This window comes from Amblyomma americanum, chromosome 11, assembly GCF_052857255.1.
Source record: "Amblyomma americanum isolate KBUSLIRL-KWMA chromosome 11, ASM5285725v1, whole genome shotgun sequence".
Taxonomy (NCBI): Eukaryota; Metazoa; Arthropoda; class Arachnida; order Ixodida; family Ixodidae; genus Amblyomma; species Amblyomma americanum.
Genome location: NC_135507.1, coordinates 116866917 through 116890134, shown reverse-complemented (window position 1 = coordinate 116890134; position 23218 = coordinate 116866917). Strand labels below are relative to the sequence as shown.

The window sequence follows — 23218 nt, the reverse complement described above, 5'->3', positions numbered from 1 at the left end:
GTTCAACACGACGCAGCCGTTATCCGGCGCCGAGACCTAACTGCAACGCCAGACAAAGAAGCACCGACCTCGACGTGCTTCTCGACGACCACGCAGTTACCGCCTCAGTGGACCCAGGGGCTGATTACTTCGTAATGAGAGGACACATCGCCGTCCAGTTGAAGAAAGTTAAGACCGCATGGGAAGGCCCTCAAATTCGGACCGCTGGGGGACACCTCATCACGCCGACTGGAATCAGCACGGCAAGAATAACCATTCATTACCGCACTTACCCTTCCACCTTCGTTAACCTTCAACAGTGTTCACGAGACGTCATTCTCGGTATGGAATTCTTGAACCAACACGGCGCAATCATCGACCTCAAGTCGAAGTCAATAACGCTGTCGGAAGATAAAGCGATACCGCCTGAGAGCCCTCCTAGTCACCACGCCTTGAGTGTGCTCGAAGATCAAGTGAGCATCCCGCCTCGCTCCAGCATTGTTATTTCGGTCGGCACCGAAATACCCGCTGACGTAGAAAGTGTCATCGAAGGCGACCAACGTCTACTGCTAGACCGTGAAATTTGCGTCGCAAGAGGGATCGCTCGACTGCATGGAGGAAGAACTGAAGTGTTGCTGACAAACTTCATCCAGGAGTTCAAGCACATCAACAAGGGCACGACGATCGCGTACATCGATGAAATTCTGAAAACCAGTAATGCGCTTGTCCTCTCGGATTCCGCCGCATCTACCCCGACGACCATGGTTCCCGAACCAGACTACGACATTAATCCAAGTCTCCCCGTGATTAAGCAACAGCAGCTCAGAAGTCTGCGCTGACGATACAAAGGCTGCTTTTCGACGTCATCGAGGATTCGACAAACACCAGTCGCCAAGCATCGCATAATCCCCGAGGAGTGCGCTCGACCACTCCGCCAGAGCCCTTACCGAATTTCGCCGCGAGAAAGTGAAGCTATAAGAGAACAAGTCGACGAAATGCTGCGCGACGACGTCATCCAGCCGTCGAAAAGCCCGTGAGCATCCCTTGTTGTCCTGGTGAAGGAAAAGGACGGAACCCTACGTTTCTGCGTCGATTATCGTCGTCTGAACAAGATCACGAAGAAGGACGTATAGCCCCTCCCACGAATAGACGACGCATTGGATCGGCTCTGCAACGCAAACTACTTCTCGGCGATGGACCTCAAGTCTGGCTATTGGCAAATAGAAGTCGACGAAAAAGATCGCGAAAAGACCGCCTTCATCACCCCAGACGGCCTCTACGAGTTCAAGGTTATGCCATTTGGACTGTGCTCGGCGCCTGCAACGTTCCAGCACGTGATGGACACGGTTTTAGCAGGATTGAAGTGGCAGACCTGTCTCGTTTACTTCGATGACGTCGTCTTCGCCGCGAATTTCGACGATCACCTTAGGCGACTTGCCACAGTACTAGAGGCCATCAAGTCATCAGGGCTCACTCTGAAGCCAGAAAAGTGCCGCTTCGCTTATGATGAGCTTCTGTTCCTAGGCCACATCATCAGCCACTCCGGAGTCCACCCTGACCCGCAGAAGACAGCTGTCATCGCACAGTTCCCGCAGCCCATCGACAAGAAGGCAGTGCGTAGATTTCTTGGCATGTGTGCCTACTACAGGCGATTTGTCAAGGACTTTTCACGCATCGCTGAGCCGCTGACACAGCTCACTAAATGTGACGTCGAGTTCAAGTGGGAAACGCCGCAGGCCGACGCATTTCAAGAACTCAAACGATGCATGCAGTCGCCGCCCGTACTTGCGCACTTCGACGAGCACGCCGATACCGAAATCCACACGGACGCCAGTAGCCTTGGCCTCGGTGCCGTCCTAGTCCAGAGAAAAGATGGGCATGAACACGTGATAGCTTACGCTAGCCGGTCGTTATCAAAAGCGGAAGGCAATTATTCTACAACCGAAAAAGAATGCCTCGCCATCGTTTGGGCCAAAGCGAAATTTCGCCCTTACCTATATGGCAGGCCATTCAAAGGGGTCAGCGACGATCACGCATTGTGCTGGCTAGCTAACTTAAAGGACCCTTCAGGACGACTGGCACGGTGAAGCCTCAGACTACAAGAATACGACATCACTGTAACCTACAAGTCCGGACGAAAACACTCAGATGCCGATTGCCTATCACGCGCCCCCATGGACCCGCCGCCGCAAGATGACGAGGATGACGACGCCTACCTTGGAATAATAAGCGCGGAAGACTTCGCCGAACAGCAACGAGTAGAAACGGAACTAAAAGCCCTAGTCGATTATTTGGAATGGCACACCGACGTTGTCCCTAGGGGATTTAAGCGTGGATTGTCGTCGTTCACGCTTCAAAACAACCTACTCGTGAAGGAGAACTTCTCACCAGTCCGCGCCAACACTCTTCTTGTTCCGTCGGCGCTGCGTACAGAAGTACTGCACGCCCTACATGACGATCCGACCGCTGGGCACCTCGGTTTCTCCCGGACGCTATCAAGGATACAAGAAAGATATTACTGGCCGCACCTAACCGCCGATGTCGCCCGTTATGTCAAGACATGCCGAGACTGTCAGCGACGCAAGACACTACCGACAAGGCTAGTGGGATTACTACAGCCGATCAAACCTCCTTACCGACCTTTTCAGCAGATCGGGATGGACTTGTTGGGACCGTTTCCGACATCAACTTCCGAAAATAAGTGGATCGTCGTGGCGACGGTCTATTTCACCCGCTTCGCTGAACCTAAAGCTCTGCCGAAAGGCAGCGCAGCCGAAGTGGCGAAATTTTTCGTCGACAACATCCTGCTGCGACACGGTGCTCAAGAAGTCCTCATCACCGACAGAGGAACGGCTTTTACAGCAGAGCTCACGCAAGCCATTTTGTAATACAGCCGGACAAGTCACAGGAGGACAACAGCCTACCATCCGCAGACGAATGGTCTCACGGAGCGCCTGAACAAGACCCTCGCCGACATGCTAGCAATGCACGTCGACGTCGAGCACAAGACATGGGATGTGGTCCAGCCGTACGTAACATTCGCTTACAACACGGCGGTGCAAGAAGCAACACAGATCACGCCATATAAGCTGGTTTACGGCAGGAACCCGACGACGACGCTCGACGCCATGCTGCCGCACGTCACTGACGAGGAAAATCTTGACGTCCCTACCTATCTCCAGCGCGCCGAAGAAGCTCGACAGCTCGCCCGCCTACGGATCAAGAACCAGCAGCGTACCGACAGCCGACACTACAACCTGCGACGACGCTTCGTCGAGTACCAGACCGGCGACCGTGTTTGGGTATGGACCCCGATACGCCGACGAGGACTGAGTGAGAAACTATTGCGACGCTATTTCGGACCTTACAAGGTCATTCGACGTATTGGCTCACTGGACTATGAGGTCGGGCCAGACGGCATTTCGCATTCACAGCGGCGCCACGCACGATCTGAAGCGGTCCACGTGGTGCGCCTTAAACCCTTTTACGGACGCTGACAAACTTCCTTATTTTTCCTGTTTTATTTGCTACGAGTGCTTTTCTTTATTTCGTTTGTTTGCAGCATCGCGTCGATGCTTTTCAAGAGGGGGGTAATGACACGTGCACTTATCTTTATCGGGCGACCACGTTTCGCTGCCTAACAAGTGTTATCGCACAGCGCGTGCCGCGCCTGCATCTATCCGAAGTTTCTGGCAAGTCATCGATGCTTCTATTCGCTGTCTGTTGTAGCCGAACCTTATGTTATCTGATTTCCTCGCCTGACGCGAATGGTGTAGAACTTTGTGGAAGGCACGCGGGTCCCAACGATTAGTCTGGAATATTCGACGACTGCTATATAACAGCCGACGCGCTTGACCCGCGGATCGGATTTTCGACGACCGCCGAACGTGTTTGCCGCTACCGTTGCGCTGTAAGTGTAGCCTGTTTTTGTGGGCACAGGTTCGCCCAATAAAAGTTAGTTTTGTCTTTAACAGCGTTGCTACTGTGTTCTTCAACGTCACCACCACGTGACAATATTAAAGTTTTGCGAAATACGGCGGAGTACAGTTCAATAATAATTGAGTGCATTTTCTCACAATCTTATAACTCTGGCACTATACCTCATGACCGTAAATCTGGTAAAGTAATCCCCATCCTCAAGTCTGGTCCAGCACATAATCCCCTCAATTACAGGCCCATTTCCTTTACATCTGCACCGTGTAAAATGATGGAGCACATTATATACACACATCTTGTTAACTTTCTCGAAAATACAACTTATTATCAATTGCCCAACATTGATTCCGCAAACATTTCTCTTACGAAACTCAGCTTGTCTCCTTCACTATTGCCTATCTAGACTGGTTTTTTAATTGACTGTATATTTCTTGATTCCTCTAAAGCTTTTGACACAGTAAACCATGCGCTACTTCTTCATGAATTAAGCTCTAAGCATTGACCCTGCAGTAATTAATTGGATTCGCGGTTTCCTCACGTCCCGCATTCAGTTTGTAAATACTGAAGAAGTTAACTCACCTTTGGCCCCAGTCCACTCCGGCGTTCCGCAAGGGTCGGTTCTGGGTCCTCTCTTATTCTTGATTTACATAAACGACTTGTCTTCTCGCGTTTCTTCCAAAATTTGCCCGTTTGCTGATGACTGTGTTCTGTACTGTAAACTTACTGATAATTCCGACGTCCTATTAGTTCAGAATTACCTTAATGATATAACGAATGGTGCAGTACATGTTGCAGGCAAATAAATATTAACAAACGCAAATCAATGAGGGTATCTCGCACTAACTTAACAAATCCCACGTATACGCTTAATAACATCTTATTAGAGTCTGTGATATCGTACCGCTACCTAGGTGTATGATGATGATTATGAATTTTTATGGCGCAAGGGCATCTATGGCCAAAGAGCGCCATTACACAAGGTATTTTCTTTTTCTCAAGGTGGGGTCAAAGACCCATTTCCCAAGCATTTCACCCTAAATAAGCCGAGCACCAGACCAGGGGAAAGCTTGTACCCATTGTATCACCGGTGGGTACCCGGCGACACTGGGGATCGAACCCCGCACCTCCCGCATACGAGGTGGATGCTCAACCACTTGGCCACCGCTGCGGTACTACCTAGGTGTAATCACTACCAATGATCTCTCTTGGAAATCGCATGTCAGTTCCATCATCGCCAAAGCCGGTCGTACTCTGGGATACATTCGCCGTAATTTCTCTCTTGCACCATCATAATTAAAATTTACAATGTACACAACCTACATTCGTCCACAACTTGAGTACGCATCATCTGCTTGGAATCCCGGCCAAGTAACCCTCATACAGTCCCTTGAGGCAGTGTAAAATCGCTAAGCCCGATTCATCTTAAATAACTATCAAAAGACAGACAGCGTTGCTAAGATGAAAGCATACTTGCATCTCCCATTATTATCTACTCGAAGAAAGCTATCTCGCCTCTCACTTCTTCATATAATATACCACCATAACTCAACATTGCGCTCTTTGTGGATTCAACCCCCGTCATACATTTCATGTCGCCGTAACCACAGTCAAAACGTCCACGTTTCACACTCAAACACGGTTGTCCATTCTAACTCGTTTCTTCCCCGGACCTGTGATGAATGGAATAACCTATCTGCATCACTCACAAGTATAACTGGAGAAGGAAATTTTAAATCCGCGTTGTGAAGCTTCTTTCTTGCTAGTGTTAAATCTCTTTTCATTTGTCTATTTGCATTGTGCACTGAGTTAGTTGTTTCATTTTTATATTTTTGTTATATTTTTGACACCAATGCCGCCTTAGAAATTACATTTTCTACCTTGTTCTTATCTCTTTTGTTTTATTTTGTTTTCTTTATGTGCTAACTTTACGTTGTGTACATATTATATAAACCTTGTCTTGACATTGTATAAATTGTATCCGCCCCTACCCTCTGTAACGTACATCTGTACCCTGAGCGTATCTTAAATAAATAAATAAATGAATAGCTCCCATTGCTTCAGCCGCGAATACGAAGGCCGTATGCAAGAGAGCGCGCGCGCCCGCCTCGAGACCGGCCGTGCCTATACTGAACAGGCTATCGCTACAAATCAATAACTGCTACCTGGCACTGTGCGCAGTTTTCTCAAAATTCGGCTGGCAGGTTGTTATGACGCCACAAGGTTCAGAAGGGCGTGCTGTCGGACTAGTTGGTGTGGCATTATGTAAAGAAATTGTGTTCCGTTGTCCTTTGGCTCTGTTTTTGGCGCTGATTTCTTTACACAAGGTTACGTTTTCTAGGTGGCCCACTCGCCCCTAGGACGCTTCCCTTGTGATTTTTCGTGGATTTTCGCTCAATATCGACGACGCCGACGCCTACGCCTTCAACGCTTAGGCTGATGACGCCGCCGGATTTTCTTCGACTCGACCTACTTAACGCAATCGCGTTAACTACTTATAGCTGCACAGTGTCCTGCTTTTATGCTGGCAGTCACTAGTCGCTCATGTTTGTTGTCAACTGGCAACCACTGGTCAGGCGACCTCATAAAGTACGGGTATGAAACGAAGCAAATTTGACAAAAGCTGTATCTGTTTACGCTAGAGCGTTAGTAACCCCATGTCGGAAAAAACTGTCCGGCGTAGGCGTCGACCATTTCAAGCCTCGCAGGAGTAGTGGGTGGCATCCTAGGTGGGCCACTTAGATTCTGTAACCTCGTGGCTTCATCACAACCTGCGTAGCAGATTAATTTATTCTGCAGTGGTAGTTAAGGTTGTTCAAGAAGAGCAACCTGAGAATCACAAGCTCCACCGGTGGTAGCAGCTGCAGGGCCGTGGCGCGTCGCTTAACGGCTGCACCGCTGCATCAGTAGTGGTATGAGGACTCCCAGGGGTTTATGGCTTAGTAGAGAAAGACCAGTTGTTCATATATGGTCGTTAACTCATCAACGCTGTCGCGTTATATCCTTAAGGCGGAGCTTCTGTGTCCCCCTTCAATTTATTTTGTTCAAAGGACGTTTCAACATGACAGCGTAAAGGTTCGTGCAACAAGGCCACTATATGGGCTAGTTGGTGTGTTTAAGACAATGCTAACTAATGCTAGACTTAACGCTAACGTTTAACGAAGGCCACAGCTGCTTGAGCTACTGACCCTGAACTAAGAAAGCGCTATTGCCTTATGTTTCATCGGACTCCAAGCTGATAAAATGAGCCATACCTAGCCTTTGTCTAAGCAATGCCTTGAAGAATAGCTGTACACATGCAGTGAATGACAGCCTTCACCAGCAAGTCCTGCTCCTAAGCGACGCGCGTTATCCGGCTGACGTGCTGTCTGCAGTCGGTGAGCCGGTACTGCAGAAAATTAAGGAACAGAACACACGGGATTCGGGAAATCTTAGGCTGGAGAGAAAGTGGTGCCCTTTCTTCACAGTGTCTCGCATAACCTGAAGAAAGTAGCACAACGGCACGGTGTGACGACAGTCTTCTCTGCCCCATGTGAGCTGTCTGGTTTATGTTCACAAAGACCAGTGAGGGGAGGAAACCCAAGAGCTGCACTGTGAAGCATGCCAACAAGTTCGTTGCTTGTTGGACTTGTGTCGTTTACAAGACACCCATGCCGTGTGGTAGGATGTACACGAGCCAAGCTGGCAGATGTGCAAATGACCGAGCATGCGAACATAACAATTTCCTTAAAAGTCTGTCTGATCAAAATAATCCTCTATGTCACTGTAGGAGTTGTGAAAACTGTTCAGGCTTTTAACAGCAAAAACAGGGAGTAGAGGTAAATCCTTGAGGCCTACCATATTAGGCTGCAAGGCAGAGACACATGCGTCAGTGCACCGTGTTTGCATCTCACGAACAAGGAATTTAATTTCCTAAGCTGAAGTGTGCGTGTGTTAGGTTGTTAGGCAAAATAGGTGTCTTTTGTTGTTTGCCAGTTCTTCAGCTTCGTTGAAATTCGAGCTTGTTGGTTCATACTTCGGAGCAATAGCGCAAACAGGACAATGGACCAAGAACGAGTAGACAGACACAGCGCTAACTTCCAACAATTTTAATGAAAAAAAGCACAACAATTTATACATGCAATTATTGCCGTCTCATCATAATGCATGCGCAAAACTGAGTGCGAACGTATGCAGGTAATTTCTTTTTTTAAGAGTCTGAGAGAAGGAGTGCTTACACAAGCACTTCCTAATGCGGCTATCTTTTCTGTTTCAATAACCTCACGAGTGCGCTTGTCCTTACTTTTCCCAACTAAAAAATGCTTGTCTAGTAACGGCCTGCACTTTACACATGCGTTGCAAATGTTTCGCAAGTTCTCCGTTTTCTTCGTTTTTATTGCTATTTAAGTCCAATGCTTTTAACCTACTAACTACGCTCAACTACGCTCAAAGTTTTAAACCGTGTTTTCTATGTTTTGAACTGCGTTCTAATTAAAAGCTTAGATTTCTTGACATCAGCATCATCTTTTCCCCAAGTCATACCTGCTGGGCCTGCGAACCTCGCAATAGCAAGCCTCTCCTGCCCTTCAAATCTGCCCACTCTAAGCTGATCAAAATCCCGCCGCGGTGGCTCAGTGGTCAGGGAGCTCGACTACTGATCCGGAGTTCCCGGGTTCGAACCCGACCGCGGCGGCTGCGTTATTATGGAGGAAAAACGCTAAGGCGCCCGTGTGCTGTGCGATGTCAGTGCACGTTAAAGATCCCCAGGTGGTCGAAATTATTCCAGAGCCCTCCACTACGGCACCTCTTCCTTCCTTTCTGCTTTCACTCCCTCCTTTATCCGCTCCGGTACGGCGCGGTTCAGGTGTCCAACGATATATGAGACAGATACTGCGCCATTTCCTTTCCCCCCAAAACCAATTAATTAAGCTGATCAAAAGAGCGATAGAGAACCTGTGCTTTCAAAATGCCCTCCGAAAATCCTCTGCGCATTTGACATATCTAAGTTTGCAACAACAGTGAAGTAGGCTATTGCATGCTGGCCATCCTGGTCACCTTCAGATATCAGTAGCGGAAAGTTTGCTCAGAAAGCTGAACACTAAGCTGCAACCAGGTGCGCATGTGCCCTTGGAGAGACAGAAGAAAAAATGTCAGTTATTCCATACTTGCATACCATCTCTCACAACTGTTAAACTTTGCTAAACGGATAGATGTGTCAGTTGTTTTTTCTGCCCCTGAAAAGTTAAACAGCCTATGCAAGGTTAAGAAATGGGCTCGTCCTGTGTCCAATCAATGCAGGAAGAGACATCAAATTCCATTTGTTGAATGCAAGGTAGGGGTGGTGTGCCAGATTCCGCTCTCATGTGGACGACAGTATGTCGGTCAAACTGGTCGCTGCCTCAGCGACCGCCTCCGTGAGCATAATCGCAACGTAAGCAATAAATACAGAGACAGAGAACAAATACAGAGAAAGTGTGAAACGTTGCAATGCATATGTGAAGTGCAGGCCGTTACTAGACAAGTCCATGAATGAAGTAAAAGGAACGCCGACCTTTTGGTCGGCGTTCCTTTTACTTCATTCATGAATCTTTTTCCCGACCGGACGAGTTTTCGTCAGACTTTAGATTTAATTACTAGACAAGTGTTTTTTAGTTGAGAAAAGTAAAAACAAGCGCACTCATGAGATTATTGAAGCAGAAATGATAGCCACATTAGGAAGTGTTTGAGTAAGCACTCCTTTTGCCCGACTCTCAAAAAAAGAAATTGCCTACCTTCGTTCGCACTGAATTTTGCGCATGCATTGTGATGACACTGCAATAATTGCATGTATAAATTGCTGTGCTTATTTCGAATAAAGTTGTTGGAAGCTAGCGCTGTGTGTGTCTGCTCGTTCCTGGTCCCTTGTCCTGTTTGCGCTATTGCTCCGAAATCTTGAGCGTGTATCCACTGTTCTGTGAATGGCCACATATGTGCTGTTTTTAGAGCATCTGATACGCATGCGTGTTCTGATGACCTATAGGTTGGTCGTCTCTCGATTAAACTTCAGTTGTTAGTCCAGCGTTGTCCTGTGTTCTTATCCTAGTGTTCTCGTACTTTAGCTGGTGATGTTATGTATTAAGGTTCCAGTTGTGCAGAAAATCTGGTGTCGTCGGCGCTGCCACTGGCGTTTTGTGAATAAATACGGTGACGTAGGGTGCCCAGGGGACCACGCAAACGAGAGCAACCGTGGTGGTTACCTAGATCACGTGGCCTTTTGGCGTTACGAGTACCTGTCTACCAGACTGTGATAAAAATAACCACACTGGCAACTATAATTAAATTATTAATTGATCGCGAGATGTTGCTCAGGAAGAACTTGGCTCGCACAGGCCCTACCGGTGGCAGCGCCTGCCATCGTAGGGCAGTGGCTCGTCACTTGACCGCTGAACCATTGCGCAAGGAGTGGTATGAGGGAAACATGAATGCATATTTGAGAACGACCATTTTCTTATATCTGGGCATCACCCCAAAAACTCTACCGTGGCATTCCCTTAAGGCGGAGCTTATGCGTTGCTTCCAACTTTCTTGCAATTGATGACAAGAGAAAAATCAAGGCATGCATAGTATGCGGCAGAAAAATATTTAACAGTTAATTTTGCGCAGCACTGTACATTAAAGGATCATTGTGAGATATCAGTAGGCTTTGGAAGCTCAGCGTGTTTGTGATTTCAAACCATGTGAATCTCTGAAAGTACGGGAAGGTCGAGTACCACTAAGGTAATTGTTGTATCATGTGCTGACGGCAGCTCTCGCCATTCTGGCAGCGGGCTGCGGAGATCTTGTAACGCCGCCAGGCCACGTTCGAATGGAAGACAATAAAAAAGATAGGCTAGGTGCAACAGATTCCACGCTTTTCATTCGCTTGGTGTTTCTGAAGGTGTTTAGAGGTTCTTTAAAAAATGTATCTCAGCTTTGGAGCTTTTCGTGAGACACACCTGACGTCTTCGTTGTTCTCACCCACCACGCCTGTACTTCTCTGCCCCCTATGAACGCTCCACAGGACTGCCTTCGGCATCCCTCAGACAAAATCGCGGCCGAATATTCTTTGACACGACACCGCCTACGGAGGCAACAAGGCATACCTTCACGCTGGAATGTTTGCTGGTATCACAATTTATGTGCGTGGCGGGCCGACATTTATATTCCATGTGAAGAATGCTGCGCTTGCGTTCAACGACCTGTCTGTTTCGCCCGCTCTCTCCTCGTGTGAGGCGGACGCCAACGCAAATTCCGTACCTCTCGTCGCGTTCCGTGTAAAGCCGGACGGGATGGAGGGCCGGACGATGCTTGGGTCCTCGGTTCTCGGGGGCTCTCTTTCGCCGGCAGCTGCGTGAGCGGGAGCGAACGTTAGCGCTTCACGGCGGAGACAAGCCCCCTTTTTTGTCGAGGATTGCAAGTCTTGCTGTATTCGCCAGAATTGCTTCAGCCACGCGAGAACACCACCCAACCTTTTGCGCACGACTGCTACGCCCTACTGAAACGTTCCACGGGAGGACTCCCGTAAAGTCTGCACGCAGTGCATAACTTCTATATGGAAGCCATATGGAAAATGCAGAGTATGTGCGAACTTTAAGGAGAATGTACATACACGCAGAGATCAGAACTGCTACGGGCTTCTGTGAAGTCATGCACATCATATAGAAATTATGTGTAATCTATACGGAAAGCATGCGGAACTCTACGAAAGGCATGATGGTCTCTATTACTTTTCCTTATCTTATCGCATCATATATATCCGCAGTTTTATATGCGCCGATCTTGTGAAGCGTCAAGTAAGGATTAGATTTATTCTAAGTAGAGCATCTGCGTCGCGTGTAAGACGACCACGGTTCAAATCCCGATGCCGCGCAATTCTCAAACGAATTAAAAAAATCTACGCGCTGATGGAATTGCATAACGAGGCCTTTGGTGTGGCTTGATCTCGATGACCACAGCTGACAACGTACTCACTCTACAGAACAGGTTTGGCCAACGTTGTGCTTTAATTGCCCACCACCCCCTTTATGAAAACACCAACATGAATGCACCCAGGACCTCATGTCCCAGGGGCTGTGGAACAACTGATAGATGCGTAGGTCAGACCTGTGACTCAGCGGAGGGTTTTAAGAGTATCTAGCTCTGGACAGGATGCGATTGGAAACTGAACCTGGTAGCGTTTAAAGCCATACCATTGTCCTGTTAAAGTAGTCTAGCATAGCTGCTGGAGGAACTTTAGAGGGAAATAAGTGAGATTTCATAGGTGCTTAGTGACATTGGGAGGACAGATGAAGCACACACAGTGCTAAAGGGTGGGCAAACGATAACTAGGTGAAGAATTCGTAGTAGATAAGTATATAGGTGTCCACATAGAGAAATTACTCAGGATTATCGGGAAGGTGGCAGCTATCGAAAGTATATAAGCTTAAGAAGAAGTGAAAACTTGATGTGGCGCTGACCTATGCGCCTACATCCTGCCATGATTACCAGTCGAAAGCATCTACGAACACGTGTAATGAGTAATGTAAAGTAGCTGAACTGATGGGCTAATTCAGTGCCATGGTAAGCAAGAAATGCTGGAGACCAGGAAGTGGGTGACTTTTGCATAGGTTTTAGGAATAGCAGGAGGAATTTATTAGTATAGATCGCAGAGGCAGATAATTGCACAGCATGAATACCATCTTCTTCAAAATGAAGCACCAGAAGTAGGCCTGGAAGAACCCCAAACGTGAGACTAAAAAGCAAATAGCCTTCTTATTGTGTGCCAACATTGGTATCGCGCAGGATCTGAAATTGCTTAGAAAGTGCGATGCAGTGTCCAAATGATTGCGAGGTCTCGAATTAACCTTGACCTGAATAAGCAACGGAAGGAACTAGCAAGGAAGAAACCCAGCAATAAGTTATCTGTGAGAGAGAAAATAGAAGAATTCAGGATCAGACTGCAGACCAGATGAGCGGCTCTAATTGAGGTCGACGATCTTAGCTTTCAAGCTATGAATGGTAATCGCTGAGATCATTACAGAGTGTAGAATACTGGCAGGCGATACAACATTTATACAGGATACCGGTAAGCTCTATCAGGAGACAATAGATCTGATTGAGAGAAGCCAAAACATAAAATCCCCTAACTCAAAAATAAGAATAAAACAGAGAGCTGTCAGTTAGTCACAAAGCGTAAGGTAACTAACATACAAAAGTTGATTATGGAGGGAACCAAGCATGCACTAAAGAGCGGTGGTTGCTTGAAAGCGTCGACTAAAGTAGGCGTAGGCTAAAATCAAATGAGTGAGCTGAGATAAATAGGAATATATCATAGCCAATATGGATGAGATAGTTAATGTAGCCGCGGAGTTCTACTCAGATCTCTAACATAGCCGAAGTAGTCAGGACTATAATTGCAGAAGCAGTAGTGAAGAAAAATGGTGCATTCCTCCGGTAACAAAAGAAGTAAAGAAAGCTTTAGAAGGAATACAAAAGCGGAAAACAGCTGAAGATGATCACGTAACAACAGATCACTTGAAGGACGGAGGGAAGATTGCACTAGACGAAATGGCGTCCCTGTATACGCAATGCCGCATATCTAGTGCGTACCAGAATCCTGGAAGAACGACAACATTGTCTTAATAAAAAAAAAAAGACCTCATGGTATTGAAAAATTACAGACAGATCATCTTCGCGTTCGTTTGCTTTATGCTATTTACAAAAATTTTTGCTAACAAAATCAGGACAAACTTACACTTCAATCAACGAAAGAACTGGGCAGCCTACCTTTCGTGATGGCATGTTCATAATATAACCAATCCCTATAAATCCAAAATATTGATTTCAAGAATGAATTGGATTCAGTCGATGTCTTAGCAGTCTTGCAGGGATTGCGGATGAAGAATGTAGAAAGGACATATGAAAAATACTGATAGAAATCTTAGCGGCTGCACAGCCTACAGAGTCCCCCATAAAGAAAGGAATACAATCCCAGTACGAAACGGCGCTAAGCGAGGAGGCACGATCTCTTCAGTACTATACCCTGCTTGTTTACAGGAGGTAAAAAGACACCTGAATTGGTAACAGTTGGACTCTAGAAGAGTTACGAAAGAATATCGTTGTAATCGCCGATTCACTGATGACATTATTTTTCTAAGTAGGGCAACAGTTGCAAAGCATGATGGCCCAGACCCAGACAGGTAATGGCAGGTAATGACCCAGACAGACAAAACAGAACGGTAGGTTTTGAAAAATAAGCAGAGAAGTAAAGTAATTTTGAAGAGAGTTTGACGCACACGGTTACCGTGCAAGAGACCTTATCTGTCTTTAAACGACACGAGAGGGGTCTAACCTTCACCCACGAATTACCTGAACAAGATAGATTGCAGTTTTTAGATATTAACATAACTTTAACACCAGATCACACGTGTTGGATATACTCACCACGAGCCCGGAAAGACATGTTGCCATTTGAGTCTGCTCATTCTAAGACGGTTAAACGCGCCATTGTTATGCTGTGCCTGAAAAAAGCCCTGCAGAAATCATGTGGTCACCTGGTAAAGGACAGCCTCAACAATCAGATTGGCAGGTTACAGAACGCTGGTTTTCCCGTTTCCGTTGTGGTTGCTGTGGCAGAGAAGCTTCTGCAAAGCTTGAAACTTAGAACACCTCAAGAAGGTGGCGGTCAACCGAAGACCAGACCGGCGGTTGTCCCCTATATTCATAGGGTGTCCCACAACCTAAAGAATGTAGCCAATCGCTACGGTGTGCCGGTGGTATTTTCTGCCCCGCGCAAGTTGGCCTCTTTGTGCCCCCGGATTGTCTCCGGCGAGGAATGCGTGCGAGACTGCACGAAACGTCACGCCACCCAGTTTGTCAGGTGTTCTGTCGGGGCAGTGTATGAAATTCTCCTGACATGTGGAAAAGTTTACATCGGCCAGACGGGCCGTTGTATAAATGAACGACTAAGGGAACATAAGCTTTCTATGGTTAACGGAAAAGGGTCAAATTTGCCCTTACATTGCGGCGCATGCCCTTTGGCTGCGCCTGATAAAGCATGCCAGCCTTTGCTGGCTAGAACAAAAATCTTAAGGCGCAGTCGTAACCAGGTAGCACGTGAACTCGCAGAGGCTTTTTTTCATTGATAAGTCAGGTGATGAATGCGTAAGCGATTCTAGTATCAATTTGTATAAGAAAGAGAAAACGTTCCTGGCATGTGCGCTTAGGCAATGATTGGATAAGAATCTAGGTATATATATATTTGTGTTCTTTCTGAATAAAATCAGTCGCGAGTTTGCGCCCGTCCTTGTCTTTTCTCGTCCATGTCTTTTTTAGCGCAATTCCCTTCTTTAAGTTTGCGATAATCTGGGACTGCATGGAGGATCAACCTCTGGCAGATCTAGTCACATCTCCCACGCCTGAAAAATGGGAACCTGTTTTCGCCAGGCCGAACACGGACGTTCCGTCCCGGGCCATGGTAAGAGCGCAGGAGGACGCCGACAGACTTAAACTGCCTGCCACCTGGAGCGGTTGAAGTGACCCAAGAATATCACCATCTTCCTCCTCGCAATACAATTTTTTCTCTCTCTCTCTTGCGATATGTAGAGAGGCGTTCGAAGTAGTGAAGGAATACATATATTCAGGGAAGGTAGCGAGAGCATATTCTGTTCACAAGAATGTAATAACAAGAAGAACAAGGATAGGGTGTAGTGCATTTGGAATATACCCTGAGATTATGAATTTACTTTTACCACTATCGCTGAAGAGAAAAGCATATAGCGGCTGTTCCTTACCGGTACTCGCCTATGGGTCAGAAATGCGAAGGCTACCTAAAAGGGATAAACTTAAAATGAGGAAAACGCAGCGAGCTATGGAAAGAAAAATGATTGGCGTAAAGTTAACAGACAGCAAGAAAGCAGAGTGGGTCAGGGAACAAAAGAGACTTAATCACATCCTGCAGATAAACAGGAAGAAGAAATGAGCATGGGCAGCGCATTTAACTCGTAGGTAATGTAACTGGTGGTTGTTAAGGGTAACCGATTCCAAGACCCGGTGAAGTTTGCGTCGCAGACGAAGTAAAAAACAAGCGAAAATTATGTTTCGAACGGCTTATAGCCCTCCAAATTTTCATCTATTCTCATAGATATGATAAAGTGTGCTTTGATTCCTGTTCAATGCGTCTGGCGTCGTGTAGGTGAATAAGGACTTTATGTAGTCCTGCTGAAGTGTTTATTCCTGTAGCCACGATTTCCACGTCATCTCGGACTATCTCGTGGCCCGTGGTCTGCACATGTTCCGCAATCGGATTCTTTGATGCGTAGTTGAAGCCGCCTTGTTGAACTTTGGTGAGTCACTGGAAGTTGCCGATTTCTCCTATGTATATGGAGGGGAGTCGTTGCATGGGATTCGATAAACCACATCAGGGACCTTATCATCTTTCAGGGAGTTCTTTACATTGACAAGTACATTTACATTACATTGAAGTGCTTTCTGAAGACGTGAGAAGAGGTTTCGCTTTCTTGAGACAAAATGGAAATCACAGCACGCATCAGCTTTCTGGCTGTTGCCTGTTGTGCTTCTCGCCTGAGTTTTCTTGTCACTTTGTTCAGGATATTTTAGAGGTAACCGTTTCACTCGGAATCTTTGTTTACAAAATTCACTTCGTCACTGAGGCTTGTCGGATCGGAAGAATTATTTTGGCCCGGTTTACTAGCGACGCAACCACTGATCACTAGTGAGTCATATGGTGAGAAAATTAAAAATCCAGATATTCTCCTGAGCGCGTCGTTTCATCTAGCTTGACCAGGATGCCCAAAACATGAACGGTTAAGATTCGCTTTCTCTTGCAGTGTAAAATTTATGAATGGCTCTGCGCCATTTATGCATTCAAGGAAGCTTTGCAGATGCCGCGTATTTGGAATGAAAAATGAGTCGCCAGTCTTTTAGGAACGTAGATGCGTAGGTTAGTTGGTGAAACATCAGGAGGCTATACACCGCAGCAGACACAGGACAGAGGGAGGTGTCGTCACGGCATTGTGTCGTCACATCCCTAGGTCCTGTGTCTGCTGCGGTGTATAGCCTCCTGATGAGCTACCAGTGTACCTCAATAACACGTTTCAAACGGTGTGATTGCGTCCAAGGCTTTGTTTTCAACACTTTCCATTGTCATACTAGTAGCCGTCGCTGAAATTGGCACTCCCATTGCGCTTACAAAAATTAGTTTTTATATCGTGTCTTTTTAAGTGAAAAACGTGTTGGGCAAAGGAAACTGAAGTTCACTGATCTCTGACGTCGAAAGGACTACGACAAAGAAACGGTGGTTAGTTTTTAAGCGCGTTATTTGCAGGCATCTGCGGCAATCAAAATGTAAAAACAGCGCTAATTTAACACAAACCACACAGAAAGACGGACAGGACGTGCACGGACTCCTACTGCGTTTATTGGTAGACAATGCTCCACCAACTAGCCCCGTATAATATACTGTTACCTGCGGCAAGGTCGACTGCAACACTTGTGACCTTGTGAAACGTCGTTTTTGTCTGTGTTTGACTCGGTGAAAGACCCAACCTTCACTGTATTAATATGCTTCATCCTGACCAGACTTTATACGTCGAACATTATACTTTGTGAATATTCGTTATCAATTTCGCCAAGAAGCTGCCAGTGGAATCAGGCGGCTTATAAACATCTTAGCATGCCTGGCTACCTTCCACACGGGCTCGCGCTTTAGCCATTAGTGCAATTCCAACGACGTGACTCTAAAATCGCTTAAGCTTCGGCTACGTGTAAACATCGCCTTTGTCCGCAACGTGCAATAAGGAAGTAATTACTCATTGGCATCCACCGAAGCGCAGCCATACGGCTAGAAAGATAAGCTATACACTACACCCTTTTCAGAAAACTTCGGAAAGAAAAATTCGTCCTGGTCCGGGGTTGGAACCCGGGACCACCGCTTCGCCGGAGCAGCCGCTATACCAACTGAGAAAACCGGGACGGCAAGCTTATGTAGGGCGAGAGTGAATTAATAAATAACTCGAAGTTGGAACAGGGTTGGTCAAATGTTGAGGGGAATCCACCAGGGTGGAGTAGATTTGTAAATGAGGAGGTAATTTCTTATTGGCATCCCCCCAAGCGCAGCCATACGGCTACAAAAGAAAGCTATATTGCTTTCTCAGTAACTTGACAGTGAAAGAAAAATCTGTCCCGGTCTGGGTTTCGAACCCACGACCACTTCTTCACCAGAGCAGTCGAAGGAGGAGCCGGTGACGAAAGAGGAGCGGTAGCTTGTACAAGCCCACATCGAGAAATGCAAGTGCTCATTGAAGCGCCTACAACAGGAGACTTTCTTTTGCGAAGAGACGGCTGGCGTTGCGCATGCCCAATGCCTTCCATGAGTTACTAGTCGTTACAAGGCGGTCAATCAAAAAGAACGAAGTTTCTTATAAAAGCTAGCTATGCACAGTGATGGACGAAGTAGGACGCACCCGAAAAAGAGCAACATTTAAGGTTCAACAACATTCATCCTATCTCCTCAGTGATGCCACAGAAATGGTGCTCAACAGGGGCTTTAATTTCATCACCTCAAGCCGCTGGATAGGTGGAAAATGATGTAAGTGCGCCGTGTAAGCAGCTGGGTATTAGCCTGCTTGATAAAGACGTTTGTTAAAATGTCTGAAGATACGCGATCGGCGTACTTAAAAAATGCGAAATCCAGCTCGTCAGTGCATTCTTGGCGAAGTTGAGAGTAATGCCCTCGACTCAATGCAGAAAAGCGGAGACTTCGCCATTATACCCGCGGGCAAAAGAAACGTGGCTCTTCCTTGACCCCTCCGAATACCGCTAAACAATGACAGAGATTCTCGCGGACGCAACGGCTTACACAAAGCTGGCCAACTAACGACTTCGAAAGAACAACGGTGTCAGAAAAACTTATCTGACACCGTTGTGCGGAAAGAGAACAAACAGGACATACCTTCATTTTTCCTTGACCAACACATATTCCACTCACAACTGCGTGGTTTACAAGCATATTTTTGGAACTGCAATGGGAGTGGTAATTTCTGCCTCGGCTGCAAACCTGACAATAGACACTATTGAAAACAAAGCGTTGGACACGTTCACACTACGTGCAAATGCGTTCCTGGGGACTTTTTTGCAGTGTAACCATGTAAAATCTACAGACTTTTTTTTTAAAAACCTGGATGCCGCGGAGCCGTTCATCAATTTTAAACTGCAAGAGGAGGCGAATGGTAGAATTCCATTTTTGGACATCATCGCGAAGCGTAATGCGCATCGATTATGGTTCAGCGTTTTCCGAAGCCCAATGCATTCGGGAAGATATCCGGATTTAGAACAGGCTCGAGCCCTACTGCTCACAGCGGTCTGTGGTAGAGCGGCAAGCTGGGCTATTTTGTGGGCATTGCACTCCCCAAAATGGGGCTACTGCGCTAGAGAACACGGATGACAAAAGCAGGAGTGGACAGGAGGCGCAGGACGCGCTCAGACTCACGTCTTGTCCACTTCTTTTTGCGCGTCCTGCGATCAGTTGTTGCTTCAGCAGTCAAACGCTGCACGAAATATTTGCTCCTACCCGATAAGCTTCAATAAGGAAACTCAAGTGAGTAAACGGAGATCTCGAGTGGCACAGATACCCAAAAAATTCTGTCAGCAAAGTTGCTCGACCACTCGAAAACTCGACCACAGGCGAGAAGCGCGACAACCAACCGTGAGAGCGATACAGCACGCTGCGATTCCCTGTGCGCCTCAGTCAATGAAATCTTTTCCCGTATCTTCAGAAAGCGCGGAGTGCATATTGTACAGGTCCCGAGAAGCAAGTTCCGAGGCCAACTTTTCTGTATAAAGGGCCCTCTCTCCGGTGCCAACTTCCTCTCAGGGGTGCTTTATCGAATGCCTTGCAACGACGGCGTTTCCAATTATATCAGGGAAACCGCAACCTTCCAGCGACGCATCAAAGATCATCAAGATGAGGTCAGTATCAACCGTGCATCAAAGAATGCGTTCGGGGCAATCACGGCAACAGAAACAAGCACTGTAACAAAACTACATCTGCAGTCCTCATTCGTCAATATCACTCCGCACACGTTGAAGAGGAATCAACACACACTTCATATCTGTGATAAGAGATCGCGAACAATCCTGAAGGCAATATAAGCCACCCCTTTTTCCGGAACCGTCTTATTGTGAAAAACGTCTCGTATGGTACCAAAACTGTCATTTTGCTTTCTTTTTGGCTTGGTTGGTGACCCAATCATCATCTTCATGCAATGCATCAACCATACCAGACGGTATTCTGTAGCACTTCATCATAATCATCACCAGCCTGACTACACCCACTGCAGGGCAAAAGTCTCTCCTATGTCTGTCTAATGTATGTCTCTCCAAGAGACACTAATATACCTACTCGAATATATACAGAATCGTGGGCCCGTTTCATTCTTTCGAATATCACCGTAACTCTAGTGTCACTGCCATGAAATCAAACTTATCACTGCCAGTACTGTAACAGCGTAGAAATATACATACTTAGTGGCGCAAAAAAACGAGGGCAAAAGCGAACGAGGAGACACAGCATAATCGCTCACTAACAAGTGAATTTTTATTCACAGAAAGGAAGCTTTATAGGCGTAATTAAACACAAAAAACACAAAAACTGTTTTATTTTGCACAAACATTGATTTTTCTTTTAAGTTTTCCAAAACAGAGCGCCTTAGTTTTCTGGTTTTTTCCGGCTCCTCCTGTATCAGGTTTTCGCAGCTAGGCAGACAGATCAGTAGTCTGCTTTGGTACTTTGGTTTTTGATGTGTGAAAATGACGCCGCTATATCATAATTACTTGTTTTCTTCGGCTACTGTACTGTGCAACTCCAGTGCACATAAAAGAACCCCAGGTGGTTGAAATTTCCGGAGCCCTTCACTATGGCGTCCCTCATAGCCTGAGTCACTTTGGGACGTTAAACCCCCCCCCCCCCCCCCAAAAAAAAAAAAACCAACCGTCAACCACTGCGACTTCCATAACATCTCCTGCTCGCCTATTATCCAAGCTGAAGTCTCCGAAGATTTCGAAATATTGGAAGCTGATGATTGTCAACGTGTACGCTAGCATAAGGGAGCGCTTCCCTGAGAAGACTGTGCGTGAAATTCTCGCAACTGTGGGCGAGAGGACCGGGGTGAGCCCTCGGGAAGTTGCGAGGTTCAAGAAAGTAGGTCTCTCTGCTTGAATGAAATCACCGCAAATGCGACATAGCAAGCTGAGAACACCCAGCTCTCGCAGTGCGAAGTATGGCAGCTTTACACTCAACGCCATCCGACCCAAGTTGCATCGTATGTATGCTGAACGCGAAATACCTACTTTAGACAATATCCTGGATGAAGTGAACTGAGATGCCACATTGAAGGACGTGAGCAGAGCTATTTTGTGGAGATTGCTGAAAGATATCGGCTTCATGTTCGAAAAACGAAAGCGAACTTTCGCACTCATCCGACATCGTAGCCTGGCGGCGCCGGTATCTCAGAGCTATCAAAGTATTTCGGAGCCAAGGGAGGTAAGTGCCTCATTTTTAATGATCGTTATTAGAGCGACTTTTCCATACGTTCTTTGCCTCACTTTAATTGCATCATTGTCCGTCATGCACTATTTTATGATTTCACGAACATTGTTTTTAAGATAGAACCAAAAGCGAATCAAATAGCCATGACACCGAATAGCAGATGCTGCTTTGATGCTGCAAAGAAGAGTGAATTTCCCGCTTTTTCTGCGTCCTTCTCAGGGTCCTTGCACCTTGGTGCTGATTATTCAAAAACCATTAAAAGTATAATATTGTGACGCCTATGAAGACGCGATGCCTATTCTAGTTGGTCGGCATCGCTGACCACGCTGAAGATGAAGAGAACGAAGTGGATGTGTCGCCCGTCGTGTTGTGAATACTCCCCTGGTCGTAACATCTTGGTGGAGGTGCGGGGCGTACAGGTTTCCCCGAAGACGGATCCCCAGCTTCACATCGCCGCAGTTGTCGCATTGTTTGTCTGCCGGCTTTTGTGCCAATCATGTCCCTGGGCGGAGACGCTCCGAGGTCTGTGCCCAGCAGTTCGTGGCGGTTGTTCGCTGGCTCAAGCAGCGACGACGTCGATGAATGGCTCACCCACTACCTACGCGAGAAAAGCTACAACAAGTGGAACTCCTCCACCCGGCTTGACAACGTCGTGTTTTTCTTAACCGACATAGCCCTAACGTGGTACGACAACCACGAGGATTTATTCACGACATGAGACCGCTTTGTAGAGGAGCTCATGAAGTGCTTCGGTGAATCGGTCGCGAAGAAGCGGGCTGAACAAGCGCTTGCGCAAAGGGCTCCGCTTCCCGGTGAAACATGTACGAAGTACATCGAGGATATCGTGAAGTTATGCAAGGTCGCCTCTCCTGTTACGACAGAGGAGGACAAAGTTGGCAATTTACTTAAAGCATTCGCCGAAGACGCCTATAATTTTCTTACCAGAAAAGAAAGTCTCGAGTCCGTGTCTGACGTCATCCAGCACTGCCGCACGTTTGAGACACTGAAAATGCGTCGCATGACACCGAAATTTGGACCATTGGCCGATGTGACGACGGTGGCAGCTTTAGACACCATCGTCATGTGAACATACCGTGATCGCCCCCGGACCACCGGTCCCGCTTTTACCAGCCTACGCCGGCCACATACGAAGAGAACTTTCGGCCCAGTCCTTTGTATGATTACTACTTGCTGGCGCAGCCTGCTTCCGGTTCCTCTGTTGTGTGTTACCGCTGCGGTAATCCCGGTCACATCTCCCGATTTTGTCCCCGACGACAACGATCCCGTTACGGTTCCTCTACCTGTCCTCCGCGGCCGGATTACCAACCTGCTTCTTCTCGGTATCCATTCTACACTTCTGATTCCGGCAACCCATGGCCTGCACAAATGCGGAATTGTTCGCCGGCATCAGATAGAATTGTGACACCGCCTCCAGCTTTCCGCACTCGTCGATCATCATAACTCCACGCCGCTCCTACTCGCCTCCGCCGGAAAACTAGGCGGCGCGACAGATCGGAGTGAAGTCGCTGGAAAGTGAATATGCTAGCGGATGGAGTACCTGCGTTGGCTTTAGTGGATACCGGTGCTACTGTTTCAGTTAAGAGCGCTGTGTTTCATTGTCGCCTCGGAAGTAAAGTTTTGTTTCGGTGGCACAAAAATGTCCTGTTTTGGGGTGTGAGTGGCGCACGGTTGCCTGCAGTTGGAGTGTGTAGTGTCAAGGTTTCCTTGAGTCGTGAAGCGTACACCACGGAATTGGCAGTGCTC

General features: G+C 47.1%; 1 protein-coding gene across 1 annotated transcript in view; it reads right to left on the bottom strand.

Moving 5' to 3' along the window:
- LOC144111039 (alpha-amylase-like) overlaps positions 1 to 23218 on the bottom strand; it is a 644630-nt gene that overhangs the window by 396213 nt on the left and 225199 nt on the right. The window contains exon 8 of the mRNA XM_077644138.1: positions 11167 to 11256. Within this exon, the coding sequence (XP_077500264.1) occupies positions 11167 to 11256 (90 nt within the window). The remainder of the gene's footprint in view (positions 1 to 11166; positions 11257 to 23218) is intronic.